This window comes from Thamnophis elegans, chromosome 10 (genome assembly GCF_009769535.1).
Source record: "Thamnophis elegans isolate rThaEle1 chromosome 10, rThaEle1.pri, whole genome shotgun sequence".
Lineage (NCBI taxonomy): Eukaryota > Metazoa > Chordata > Lepidosauria > Squamata > Colubridae > Thamnophis > Thamnophis elegans.
Window position 1 is genome coordinate 7,178,032 of NC_045550.1, and position 14,247 is coordinate 7,192,278.

The 14,247-nt window shown below is 41.2% G+C and overlaps 1 protein-coding gene across 1 annotated transcript in view; it reads left to right on the top strand.

Moving 5' to 3' along the window:
• The first annotated feature begins 9,824 nt into the window (after window positions 1-9,824).
• CPXM2 (carboxypeptidase X, M14 family member 2) overlaps window positions 9,825-14,247 on the top strand; it is a 143,223-nt gene continuing 138,800 nt past the window's right edge. The window contains exon 1 of the mRNA XM_032225989.1: window positions 9,825-10,437. Coding sequence (XP_032081880.1) covers window positions 10,098-10,437 — 340 coding nt within the window. The 5' untranslated portion in view covers window positions 9,825-10,097. The remainder of the gene's footprint in view (window positions 10,438-14,247) is intronic.

Consider the following 14,247-nt stretch of genomic DNA (forward strand, 5'->3'; position numbering starts at 1 on the left):
ACAGTTCCATGCAGGGAACTTTGCACTGGTCTAAACAAGAAGCACTATAGGGATAAGGGCCCAGTGCCCCTATCCCACTTTCCTTCCACTTCTATGTATTCTGTCTTTAATTGAGTTGCTGCACAATTCCTTTCAAGTTTGGTGAAATGTATGCAACTAAATCAGCATTCCAATTTAGGAGGGTATCTTATTGTTCCCTTAAGCAGATCGATGGAGAATGATCCTTTACCCAACAGATGAGTTCTCTTCCAACATTTAAGTATGTTTGAATGTATGCCGATGCCATGCCCAGAGAATAAGATCATCTAGATAGGTTATAGGTGTTGTAGCCTCGTAAGTCCTCGGACTTACGAATGACAGCTCGGCAGCAGCCAGGCGCGTCTTAGACAATCAGACGCGCCTGCCGGTTGCCGGGCTGTCAGACGGACGAGCCAATAGCCTCGCATATGACAGCCCGGCAACTGGCAGGCGCGTCTGATTGGCTAAGACGCGCCTGGCTGCTGCCGAGCTGTCATTCGTAAGTCCGAGGACAGCCTCGTAAATCCTCGGACTTACGAATGACAGCTCGGCAGCAGCCAGTCGCGTCTTAGCCAATCAGACGCGCCTGCCGGTTGCCGGGCTGTCATACGTAAGTCCGAGGACTTACGAAGCTACAACAATAGGTTTATAGGTTTATTTCACTTTTATGCCAAAATACGTACGGTATGTACCCACCTCAAAATGAATAGTTTTTGTCCCTGCAAAGGACCCTGAGCTTAGTTATGAAACAAATTATATTAAATATATACAAATCAAGTTGATTCATGCATGGAGCAGAAACTAAATTACTACAATATAACTAAAAACTCTCTCGTATATATAATTCAATTTCTGGTGACCTCATGGGCATATTCAAATGCTTTTCTTTTTTTTGCAAAAATGCAAAAGTAGTTTACCATTGCTGCTTCCACATTCCCAGCCCAGCTGGCAATTTCCCATCTAAGCAGCTGTAACTCTGCAATGTTTTTCAAGATCAGCCAAGGTCAGTTAGAACACTGTCACTACAAATGCACACACACAAAATGTGAAGCATATATGAAATCATGCCAGAATTTATCTCCAAAAAAGTGTGATTGTATTGATGCATGAATGAACAAGATTATTCATTATGAATCCGGTTTTGGTCCTTTTTTATACAGATTGATGGATACCAAGAAGAGATAAAGTTTTATTACAAAAAGACACTTTATTACCTAATTGGATTGGATTGGATTGTTTATTTATATGCCACCCTTTTCCCTGGGGGGACTCAGGGCGGCTCACAATCAAAAGGAAGGGGGGGACAGACTTTTACATATAGGACAGTACATGATTAAAATGCAACATTCATACCATTCGGGTGGGTTACAATCTTTAGCCCCAGGGATGGGATAGCCAGATTCTAAGGGCTGTGCGGAAGGTCTGGAGGGTGGTGAGGGTACGAAGCTCCACGGGGAGATCGTTCCATTGGGTCGGGGCTACCACCGAGAAGGCTCTCCTCCGCGTGGTGGCCAGTCGCAAAATAGTATCACACATACTATTTCAATCACTCTAAAGCTTTATTTATCTGCATTTATAACAGTTTGTCCTTTTTTCCCCAATATGAATTAATTCCTTTTAGCTGGACTTCACTTTGGAACTTACTGTGTTTGTCCTTAAAAACTTTATCTGTCTGAAAACTAAATTCTTCACTTCGCCCCTCTTGTTCTTATTTCTTGATTATTATTTAGCTCTGTTAAGGCTTTCTTAACTCTTACATTGATTTACTTTTGGAACTCTACTCATTTGCTACCACTTCTCTCACACTTTCTTCCTCTTCCATTTTGTTCTCCCTTTTTTAACTTCTTCCTTCACTTCAGTTGCTTCTTCCATTTTCTTCTTTCAAACATATGAGGTTGGTTTATAAGAGAATAGTTATTGTGATTCTTTTATCAATATTCCTCTCTCTATTAGCCTTTATCTTTCTCCTCTATGGGGAATGAGAACTGTCCCTTGCTATCTCTTGTCTTCTTCTTATCTACTTCTTCTGGATTGCACATAGTAGCTATTTTCCATTTCCTCCTTTGTCTAGTCCTGGCAACAGTATTCATTCTTAACAGATTCCACATAACAATGGGTTGGATGAAATAACAATACTGCCCTCCTCCTCCAACCTTTCCTCCCAAGGCAGCTTTGCTTGGAACCTCTAGTTGTCGGTTCACTGACAAATGCGTGCTTGACCAAAGCGCACCGACGAAACTGCACTGAGAAAACCGCGAGGTTGAAATCGCGCCGACGAATGAGCACAGAAGCACGCTGACAACAGTGCACCGACAAAAGTGCGCCTTCAACGAACAACCTAATAACCCTAACCCTAAACCTAACCCTGAACCTAAACCTTACCTTAACTTAAATCACGCTTTTGTCGCCGCAGTTTTGTCGGAGCATTATTGTAGGCGCATTTATGACATCACGGTGTTCTCACTGTGGTTTTGTCAGCGCGCTTTTGTCATGCGCGCATTTGTCGGGTCACTCTAGTTGTCCAATCTTTTGGTTTGCCTAGGTTGCAGTGACTGAAGAGGAATTGTTTTTGGGTCACATATAAAATATAGTTAATATATTATAAATCATATAAAAATGTTAAAAGTTTGCAGGGCCCCATTACTAGCTGTTCAGGGCTGCATGCCTATGGATCATGGATTGGACAAAATTGCTCTAAGGTTTTCAGACTGCTAGACTGCTGATTATCGTGACCCGACAAATGCACGCATGACAAAACCGCGCCGACAAAACCGCTGTGAGAAAACCGTGACATCATAAATGCGCTCACAACAATGCGCCGACAAAACCATGCCCACAAAAGCGCGATTTAAGTTAGGGTTAGGGTTAGGGTTAGGGTTAGGGTTAGGGTTAGGGTTAGGGTTAGGGTTAGGGTTAGGGTTAGGGTTAGGGTTAGGGTTAGGGTTAGGGTTAGGGTTAGGGTTAGGGTTAGGGTTAGGGTTAGGGTGAGGGTGAGGGTGAGGGTGAGGTTTAGGGTTAGGGTTAATCATTGCTCCAATTCCAGCTCTCAGGAACATTGACATACATATATAGATTGCTTCAGAGGTGGGTTCCTACCAGTTCGCACCTATTCGGTAGAACCGGTTCGTCAAATCTACCGAACCGGTTAGAAGAGGTTCCACCAGTGGACCCGCAAAGCAGGCCACACTTACAGAAGAGGTTCCAAATTTTTTTGAAACACACCACTGGTCCTTGGATATGATTATTCTACACTATTGTGCTCATATTTATAAAACTCAGTGCCTCTGTGAAAGGTAAGGATGACTACTGCGTTTGTGGTACAATCAGAACAGTGCGTGTGTTGAAGTTGTTTTAACGCAAACCAAAGATGCCTTTTAAAAAACAAGTTTGCATCATATTCTTATGCATGCCAGTGCTGTGTGTGAGGTAATTTAAGGTGGTTCTGACACGTGTCATCGGCATCTTCATATCCGGTCACATGGGTGGCAAGCCACTCCCACCCGGTCACATGGGTGGCAAGCCATTCCCACCCGGTCACATGGGTGGCAAGCCACTCCCATCCAATCACATGGCGGCAAGCCACTCCCACAAAAGAGGCCACACACACAGAGTAGGTTTGAACAATTTTTGAAACCCACCACTGGATTGCTTTAATATGCAGCAATCAGTAAATGTACAAGAATGTTTCATGAATAGAACAGTGGGACTCTCCTGAGCAATGAAGAAAAACTTGAAGATGAAAGCAAACAAAAAAGGAATCAAGAAATTTTCGGTCTGTTTGGAAGCAGCAAGGATCAAATTCCTTCCTTTGGTCATTCACAGTGAAAATACTCCTTTTGCATTCAAAGTAAAAATACTTTCTAGGAATTACCTTTGTGCTAGATGAGGAGAGACTCCCAATTTAGGAATAAAGAGCCTGGGATGCTGGAAAATACAGAGCAGCTAAGATTATATCTGGCAGCGACTGAAGCCGTTCCGTCTGCATTTAAGGGATTTAGATCATGCCAAAGAAATTTGGAAAATTTTCTCAGACTTACAGAAGAAAGAATCCACGGTCTCCAAAATGCTGCTCAGAAAGCTAGGAAACAAGTGTCTGGAGAAGGTCATTATGTATAATAAATCAAATAATAGAAATTGCAAGTCAGCTTAAAAGGAACAAATGCCTCTAATGGGAGGACAGTCGGTTGTCTTCCTTTTAAATTCATTATCATTGCTACGGTACACGTAGTAGATGTGAAATATGAATGTGGCAGAGGTGGGTTCCTACCAGTTCGCACCTATTCGGTAGAACCGGTTCGTCAAATCTACCGAACCGGTTAGAAGAGGTTCCACCAGTGGACCCGGAAAGCAGGCCACACCTACAGAAGAGGTTCCAAAATTTTTTGAAACCCACCCCTGGTCCTTGGATATGATTATTCTACACTATCATGCTCATATTTATAAAACTCAGTGCCTCTGTGAAAGGTAAGGATGACTACTGCGTTTGTGGTACAATCAGAACATTGCGTGTGTTGAAGTTGTTTTAACGCAAACCAAAGATGCCTTTTAAAAAACAAGTTTACATCATATTCTTATGCATGCCAGTGCTGTGTGTGAGGTAATTTAAGGTGGTTCTGACAAGTGTCGTCAGCATCTTCATATCTGCTCATATGGGCGGTAAGCCACTCCCACAAAGGAGACCACACCCACAGAGTAGGTTCGAACAATTTTTGAAACTCACCACTGGAATGCGGGTATTAATTTCATGGTAAATCGCTTGGAAAAGAATAATCTGCATAACTATCATGGGCAGGATGCAATTCTCAGTCAATAATCTGACTTTAAGACCAGGCAAAAAGGGATTAACTTCTGTCCCATGAAAAAGGCCAATGAAGTAGATAGAACAATAAGTATCAGAGCAAATAGACCCACAAACAGCGTCTGTTTTTATCCTGCAGCAATTGTTAATTCCATTAAAGAGAAAAAGGGGATCCATTGAATTCAGTGAGCGTACATCTTCTATTTATTTGACACTTTGGACAAACAATTGCCAAAGCATGAAGAGGTCTATAAAATTCCACTGTGGGTTAGGCAAAGCAGAAGGGGTGTAGTAACTATAACACTTGTCGCTTTTATTTTCGATTGGGGTCTAGCACCCAAAAGGCAAAAAAAGCAATTTAAAAAATGTGGCTTGCACTTGCTTAGAAGGTAGTCTGGGATGGAAAATATGGATATAAAACTCCATAAAGGATTAAAAATATTTCTGAGTTGCAATCAGTAGTTATCATAGATAATTACACAATATCCTTTTGTAGCTTTTTGAAAATGAAAAACAAAGTATTAGGGGGCTTGTTCTGAGTTCCAATTGATTCCTATAAACTTAATGTCAGGTTTCTGAAAGATGCCCTAATTAATTCATGAGTTTCAAGCCAAGTTTCAAAAGAAATCCATCCATTTATTAGGAGCAACATTTCGGCAATTACCCAAATGGAGTTAGTTCTGACCTCACATAAGTTACGCCCCCTATGACCCTATTCCCCACCTCCTCCCTGAGTGTGTCATAAATCACATTTTCCAACGGAGTATGTTTGTGTAGAAACCATGCCCACCTGCTTGCTCCAGTAACCAGGGATACAATCTGGAGAAAGAAAAGGATGTATGGAATATGCTTTAGGTCAAAGCAGCCAAGCAGCTCCATCAGTTCCCCCTCCTCCAGTGGTGAGTTTCAAAAAATTTTCGAACCTACTCTGTGGGTGTGGCCTCCTTTGGTGGAGTGGCTTGCCGGCCATATGACCTGGTGGGAGTGGCTTGCCGGCCATGTGTTTTCTTTCTTTCTTTCTTTCTTTCTTTCTTTCTTTCTTTCTCTCTCTCTCTCTCTCTCTCTCTCTCTCTCTCTGTTTCCCTCCTTTTGTCTCTCTGTCCCTTTTTCCTTTTTTCTTTCATCTCTCTCTCACTTTTTCTTCCTTTTTTTCTTTTTTCTTTCTTTCTTTCTTCCTTTCTTTCTCTTTCTTTTTCTTTCTCTTTCTTTCTCTCTCTGTGTGAGTCTGTGTGAGTGTGTGTGTGTGTGTGTGTGTGTCAGTGGTGAGCTTCAAAAAATTTTGGAACCTCTTCTGTAGGTGTGGCCTGCTTTCTGGGTCCACTGGTGGAACCTCTTCTAACCGGTTCGGTAGATTTGACGAACCGGTTCTACCGAATAGGTGCGAACTGGTAGGAACCCACCTCTGCCTCCCCCTCCTGCTTATGGTAACTTGAAAGCAGGCCTGAAATGTTTTGACAAGTTGACACTTAACATTTTATAACCTAGAACACTTTAAGTTGTTCAGTTTCATAAACTGAATTTGCTTTGAGATATAGTCCACCTGGAACATTCTGATGGGAAATTCCAGGTGAGGATCTTTTGTTCCTTGAACAAAACATTTTGTTCCTTAAAACAAAAACATTTCCCATTTCATGAACTTCTAAACTACAAAGAGGAATTTAAAAAGGAATAAAAATATAAGAATCCCTTTGGGCTAAATAACTTAGCAAAACTATTTGCTTAGTTCTGTAAATATAAAGAAAATGGTTCACTGACAAATGTGCGCCCGACAAATGCACGCTGACAAAACCGCCGCGACAAAACGGCGATGTTGAAAGCACGCCCACTAAAGCGAGTCGACAAATGCGCGCCGACAAAAGCGCGCCATCGAAAACAATGTGAACACAGTGGTAACAACATTAACAACCCTAACCCTTACCCTAACCCTAACCCTAGCCTAACTCTAACCCTAACCCTAACCCTAATCCTAACCCAAAAACCCTAATCGCACTTTAGTGGGCGCGCTTTCAACATCACCATTTTGTCACAGCGGTTTTGTCGGCACGCGTTTGTCCGGCGCGCATTTGTCGGGTCACGAAATAAAACAAAATATGGAATCTACATAGGCAAAAGTCCTATTTAAAGGTGTCCAATATCTTGACGGTTAATCTTTTAAAATGTCATAATCATTGTCAGCCATTCAGTCATTTTCAACCCATGCTGACTATATGGATGAGAACTTTCCATGGCCTTCTATCCAGAGGTGGGCTCCTACAAGTTCGGACCTGTTTGGCTGAATATGTAGTAATTTAGCCTGCCACGCCCCCGAACCGGTTCTCTCAGTGGCACCATAGATGCTGCCATCTTGTTTTTGGCTTCTGCGCATGCACAGAAGCATTTTAAGTACTGGGCCTGCATGCATAGCACACATGGAGCACGTGAGCGCATCCCTGAGTGAAAGAGCAGTAGCAGCAGCCTGAACCCATCCCTGCTTCTGTCTCACACTACCTCCTTCAGATGCGCCATGGTCATCTCGGTGTACTTTTTTACAGTGCACAACCAGCGGGTACTACGGTGGCCCCTTCTTCTTTTTCTGCTGTTCACCGCCCAGCATGATTGACTTTTCAACTGAGTCAGTTCCAGAGGTGGGTTCCTACCAGTTCGCACCTATTCGGTAGAACCGGTTCGTCAAATCTACCAAACCGGTTAGAAGAGGTTCCACCAGTGGACCCGGAAATCAGGCCACACCCACAGAAGAGGTTACAAAATTTTATGAAACCCACCACTGGTCCTTGGATATGATTATTCTACACTATCATGCTCATATTTATAAAACTCAGTGCCTCTGTGAAAGGTAAGGATGACTACTGTGTTTGTGGTGCAATCAGAACATTGCGTGTGTTGAAGTTGTTTTAACGCAAACCAAAGATGCCTTTTAAAAAACAAGTTTACATCCTATTCTTATGCATGCCAGTGCTGTGTGTGAGGTAATTTAAGGTGGTTCTGACAAGTGTCGTCGGCATCTTCATATTTAGGATTTAGGATTTTACTTTATTTATATGCCACCCTTTTCCCTGAGGGGACTCAGGATGGCTCACAATCCAGGGGGAGGGAAGAACAAAACAAAATACACACATAAAGACATTACATCATTAAAAAGCGCAACAGTCATACTATTTGGGTGGGGTTAAAGTCTTTAGCCCCAGGCCTGTCGGGACAGCCAGGTTTTAAGGGCTATGCGGAAGGTCTGAAGGGTGGTGAGGGTACGAATCTCCACGGGGAGTTCATTCCATAGAGTCGGAGCAGCCACCGAGAAGGCTCTCCTCCGGGTAGTTGCCAGTCGACATTGACTGGCTGATGGGATTCGGAGGAGGCCTAATCTATGGGATCTTATTGGCCTAGTGGAGGTGATTGGCAGTAGGTGGTCTCTCAAGTACCCAGATCCAATACCATGAAGGGCTTTGAAGGTGACCACAAGCACCTTGAAGCGCACCCGGAGATCAACAGGCAGCCAGTGCAGCTCGCGGAGGATAGGTGTTACGTGGGTGAAACGAGGTGCACCCACGATCGCTCGCGCGGCTGCATTCTGGACCAGCTGATGTCGCCGAATACTCTTCAAGGGCAGCCCCATGTAGAGCACATTGCAGTACTCCAGCCTAGAGGTCACAAGGGCACGAGTGACTGTTGTGATATCCGGTCACATGGGCAGCAAGCCACTCCCACAAAGGAGGCCACACCCACAGAGTAGGTTCAAACAATTTTTGAAACCCACCACTGGTCAGTTCTAATGATATGACCAAAGTATAACAGTTTCTGTCTGTCAATATTAGTTTTAAGTGGTATTTTGGTGAGGTTTAGTCTAGGACTCTTCTGTTATTTTGTTTTCAGTCCATAGCATGCATAATAGTTGTCCTATCTGCCTTTTCCAGAGTCCAAGTCACGCAGCCCTAAGTAGCAATCGGAAATATTATTGCGTTAACTAATCTGCACTTGGTTGTGAGACTGATGTCTTTATTCTTCCAGATGTTATTCATGCCAGACGTTGAGTTCTTCTAGGGCGATATATGCCTTCTGATCTCAGGGCTACTTTCATCAATTTTAGAGCCCAGGAAGATGAATCCCTTCACTGTTTCAATGGTGTCATTGTTGACATGCACCTTGACCTGTGCATTCCCAGCCAGGAGGTGACACTACTTGGCACCGTATCTTCCGTAACTTTGAACTGATCCGTAAAGTTTTTTGGTGGGGAAAAATGCAGTAGATCCTGGGTCTTTCTCCAAGACAGACCTGTGTTGGCCAGCATAATAAGGTTTATACTATTTACCTACCACCACTATGATGAGGTACGGTTGGGCTTTGAGTTGGGGGCTTTACAATGTTTTCCTATGCATCTCTACTAAAAAGCAATAGTGCTTGTTCTCAGTTTATTGTGGGCCCAGGTTCAATATTAGCCTCTCCAGGATGTTAAGGGGACAGACTGTACAAATGAAAGAAGATCACTTTTCTATGCCGTTGATGATCTGCACCTGTTTTCTATCAAATGCTTGAAGAATAATAGGCATTTTCACGGGTCTGCTTTCCTGTTTTCTAGAACAAGAATGCAACCTTCATGTTCTGCTGAGGATTTCGGCTGCACCAGAGGAGAAAAATATTTTCCCTTTCTACTTCAGTTTCATCTAAACACATTACAGTCTACACAATCCAGGCAAAACAAAGGACACAATTTGTAACAAGGAATCGGATACCAAGGCTTGTGGCCAACTCACTTTCTGCCCATCCCCTACTTTATTGAATAAACAATGTCCAGACACACTATTATATAGCAGCATTCAAAGACCCAGAATCTTAGGAGTCATGAGTTTAATTGAATTTTTAATGGGGAGTAGTGTAGGGGAGGGAAACAATCTCTTTAAAAGCTTGAGATGGAAAAATCACACCTATCAAGTATGTCTCTTTTCCTATATGCCTGCATATGTGTTTGGCTTTTAAGCTCTGCAGATCACATGAACTGTAGCTGTTTCCTCCTCCCTCTGCTTCCACTCCACACTCCGATTTCATTAGCTGCAACTTTTGCAAACTATTCCTAAAGCAGAAGCTCTAATCCCAGTCTTTGCTCTTCATCTTGGATTTTACTAGCAAATAACTTACTTTCCTTCTTTCTTTCTTTCTTTCTTTCTTTCTTTCTTTCTTTCTTTCTTTCTTTCTTTCTTTCCTTGCTTACTTGCTTTTATCATTCTTTCTCTCTCCACTTAACTCTAGTCTGGAAAACTGCAGGGCTACATTGTTTTAGCACAACACAAACATGATGAAAAAGATTCTCCCTTTCCAGAAGATCTCCTTTCTTCAGGTCTACCTTGTTTTTTGTTATGTTGATCTGGCCCTGCTTGGCTTTATCACGTGGGCTCTCCCCATGGAGGACCAGGATTACTACCTACAAGAAATCATCAATAGGAATCATTATTATTCTTATCCGGATCCCAATGAGGACTTGTCACCTTTCACGGAGCAACCAAGAGAGAAAGACTTGAAACCTTCTGCAGAAATAGAGGTATCGCCAAGATTCAAACCAGGCAAGAAAGAGTACAAATCAAAGAAAATTATCAAACCAAGAAAGGATAAATCAACTCTGGAAACACCACCAGGTAACTTTCTTCCCTTGCTTTCAAATTTTAATATTTTAGATGGGTCACAAGGGATCTCTGCTTCTCTATAAGCATGAACTCATGCATAATCCAGCCTCTATTGCAAGTAAATTAAACAATTTGTTATTAAAAGCAGTGATTATGTTTACAGGGTAGTTTATCTCAAAACCTAGTAATTCTCTCTATTCTTTTAGGAAGATATACCCTTGCTATCACTCTTTCTTTGGTCTCTTCATGTAAAGTTTTCAAAAAACCTTTTCTCTGTACTCAGCTTCCTTTTCTCCATGGCAGATGACCTCTGCTTGTCTAGTTAATATAGATATGCATACAAAAGAAGTTTTATTGTGAAATTCATAGGGAAGAAAGGATATGAAATTTCTTTCTGGAACAACATGTGGATTTTGTCTTGTCTCATATGAAAGCTCTGCTCAACAATGATCAAAGGCGATAGTAGATAAAATTCAATTAATGTGAAATGAAAAACCCAAACAAACAGATAACAAAATAAAAGACTGCAATTCAAAGGCGTTTGGACATTCATCTCCGATTTTAGCAAATATATTATTATCCTCACTCTTTCTATATAATGACGTTTAAGATTTTAAGTCTTTATGTTGCTACAGTATACTAAGGCACCATAAAAAGAGTGTTTTGCCCTAATTTTTTTCAGATTCTGGTTTTATTTTTTTACAAAATACATTTTTATATTAATTTTGTTCTTTGTTTTATTTATACGTTCCTGTAAAAAAAAGAAGGTAAGTCTTTCTAACAATAAACAATACAATGTGTTTAGGAGATAGTAATAAGAACATCATTTGTAATGCATCATGAAAACTGTCAGATACAACCACTCATGTATCAAATATTAAAAATAATATATTTTTAATTATGAACAAAAATAAATGAATGAATTTCTTCCCTTCAAAGCTCTCTTGCTTGCAGGCACTAAGAATGGGAGTGCAAGAGTTTTACTGTATTCCTCCTTACACTTTTCTTTGATTTGGTTCCGGAATTACATGCTTAAATGCTGGACAGTTAGCCCAATCGTCTGGCACGGTAGGACTCTTGGAATGTGTTGGCACATCATGCACTGTTACATAACAATTACATCTTGAAATGGTGTCTTGTTGGATTAGTCTCATCTCAGCAAGAGACTTTGTGCTGCTGGAAGTGGACTGACAAATTACACTTGCCTCCTCAGGTCCATCTCTCTAGCTGAAAACCAGACACATTAATGTGCTGTTTTAGACAGCAATGGAAAAAGCATTTCTGCTACCCTTAAACAGTACTCCTGTTGGCCTAACCATGCAGGGCAGTCATGGATCTTAGTATAAGCAATGGGAATGCTGCCATTTCTTATTATACAGCATCTTCAGGAAATAATTACTTTGTGCACAGGTGATTTTTAGAAAAGCTCTTGCGTGATTGTTTGGATAGATTCCTCAGGACAAACAAATTTCAGAACAAGCCTAGGGATATTGTTTACCCGGAGGCATAAAAGTGGAGAAACATGTAGATAAGCAACAATTAATCTTAATTGATACCTTTGTTTCTATTTGCAGAGTTAATGGTCCCTTTCTGTAATAAGGTATTCAAGAAAAACAGTAGATTAAAGGCTAAAGAAGACAATTCAAGTGGCAAACATTAAACATGTCCTCCATTTCTTTTTAGCTTTATGGGGCTAAATGCTTGTTGAATTAATAGGTTTTGTTGCAAGCAATCAGTTGGGTCTCTGCTGGAATGAACCAAAGCCAAGGGATAAGAATTAGGAACATGTGATTTGTCCTTTGGTTGACAGCTATTACTGATCATTAGTTTGCTTTGAATCAGAAGTGGAATAAAATTTACATCAGAAAGTTACAGCTTCTTACATGCAATGCTCGCTTATGATGAGTGTACTCCAGAGGTGGGTTCCTACCAGTTTGCACCTATTCGGTAGAACCAGTTCGTCAAATCTACCGAACCGGTTAGAAGAGGTTCCACCAGTGGACCCGGAAAGCAGGCCCCACCTACAGAAGAGGTTCCAAAATTTTTTGAAACCCACCACTGGTCCTTGGATATGATTATTCTACACTATCATGCTCATATTTATAAAACTCAGTGCCTCTGTGAAAGGTAAGGATGACTACTGCGTTTGTGGTGCAATCAGAACATTGCGTGTGTTGAAGTTGTTTTAACGCAAACCAAAGATGCCTTTTAAAAAACAAGTTGACATCATATTCTTATGCATGCCAGTGCTGTGTGTGAGGTAATTTAAGGTGGTTCTGACAAGTGTCGTTGGCATCTTCATATCCGGTCACATGGACGGCAAGCCACTCCCATCCGGTCACATGGGCGGCAAGCCACTCCCACAAAGGAGGCCACACCCACAGAGTAGGTTCGAACAATTTTGAAACCCACCACTGGTGTACTCCAATAAAGATGGAAATCTTGAATGCAGCTCTTACAGACATTATGTTCACAGGAAGTGGAGAGGTTTTGCTTTAGTTTCATTTCTATTGACTTGAACAAGAAATTTATTTTGATGGGAACTTTAGTTTACTCACATGCAAAACAATGCTAAAGGAGCAGCTTTCTCTTATATAGTGTTCGTTATGTTATGAAATAATCAGAAAGCAATAATCAGAAATAGCAGCTTTCCCTAAAGTCTATCAACTGTACTCTTGTAAACAGTAATAAATTTGTTTTGTATCAGAGTGGCAAGAAATCTGAATAACCAAATTGTTGGTGCCAATCATTGGCTGAAGAGGGAATAAAGGTTGCCATATTGGTATAGAATGTCATGGCCATGACTTCCTTTCCAAGCCTTGGAAGCCTTTGACCACATAACTTTGGATAGCTGGCCTCCATTTAATATTTGTAGAGCTATGCAATTTTTATTTTTTATTTTTGGAGCCCCATGCTAATAATGGGCAAAGTTAAATAAGAGATCAGCTCTTCTTTCTTCTCTTTCTGTTTCTTTTTTCCAAAGTAAGCTGCTTGGGGAGGAAAGTAGCAGTCTTGCCAAAGGTTTGACTTGATTACTTGCAGAAGGCTTTTGAAAATAATTTCATGAACCACAGAATCTTTATATGTGCTTTACGGGATGAGAATTAAAAGGAAGATTTGGCAAGCGTTTTTAGCCAAGGTTATAAAATCTGCAGGATGGAAGAGGGGAAACCTGGATTCTTCTAACACATGGATGACCAACAGGGGCCATTATTCAGTAATGACATAAGTAGGGATAGAGTTACTGCAAAGACTGGAATTTCCATTTTTTTTTTATTATTTCTTACCTGTAGTTATTTCCCCTCCCCCCTTTTTGGTGCTGAGAGTTACAAGCAGGAATGCAAGCATCTGAATATAGAACAACAGACTTGGAAGGGACCTTGGAGGTCTTCTAGTCCAACCCTCTGTTCAAGCAGGTGACCCTATATCATTCCAGTCCAATCTCTTCTTAAAGCCTTCAGTGATAGAGCACCCACAACTTCTGGAGGCAAGTCATTCTACTAATTAATTGTTCTGTCAGGAAACTTCTCCTTAGTTCTAGGTGAGGTTTAGGTTTAGGTTTATTAGATTTATATGCCGCCCTTCTCCTAAGGACTCAGGGCGGCGTACAACATTAAAAGAAACACATAATAAAAAAGTTTAAAAAAATTAAATAGAATATCCCAAACAAACCCAATTAGAATTGACAATGACATTTTTTTAAAAAAAAAATCGAATTAAAATTAACAATGATCAATAATTTATTTTGTTTTGTTCAGACCAGGCTGGCTTGCTGGAAAAGCCAACTTTTTAGGGCGCGTCAGAAGAACCGGAGGTCGGGGA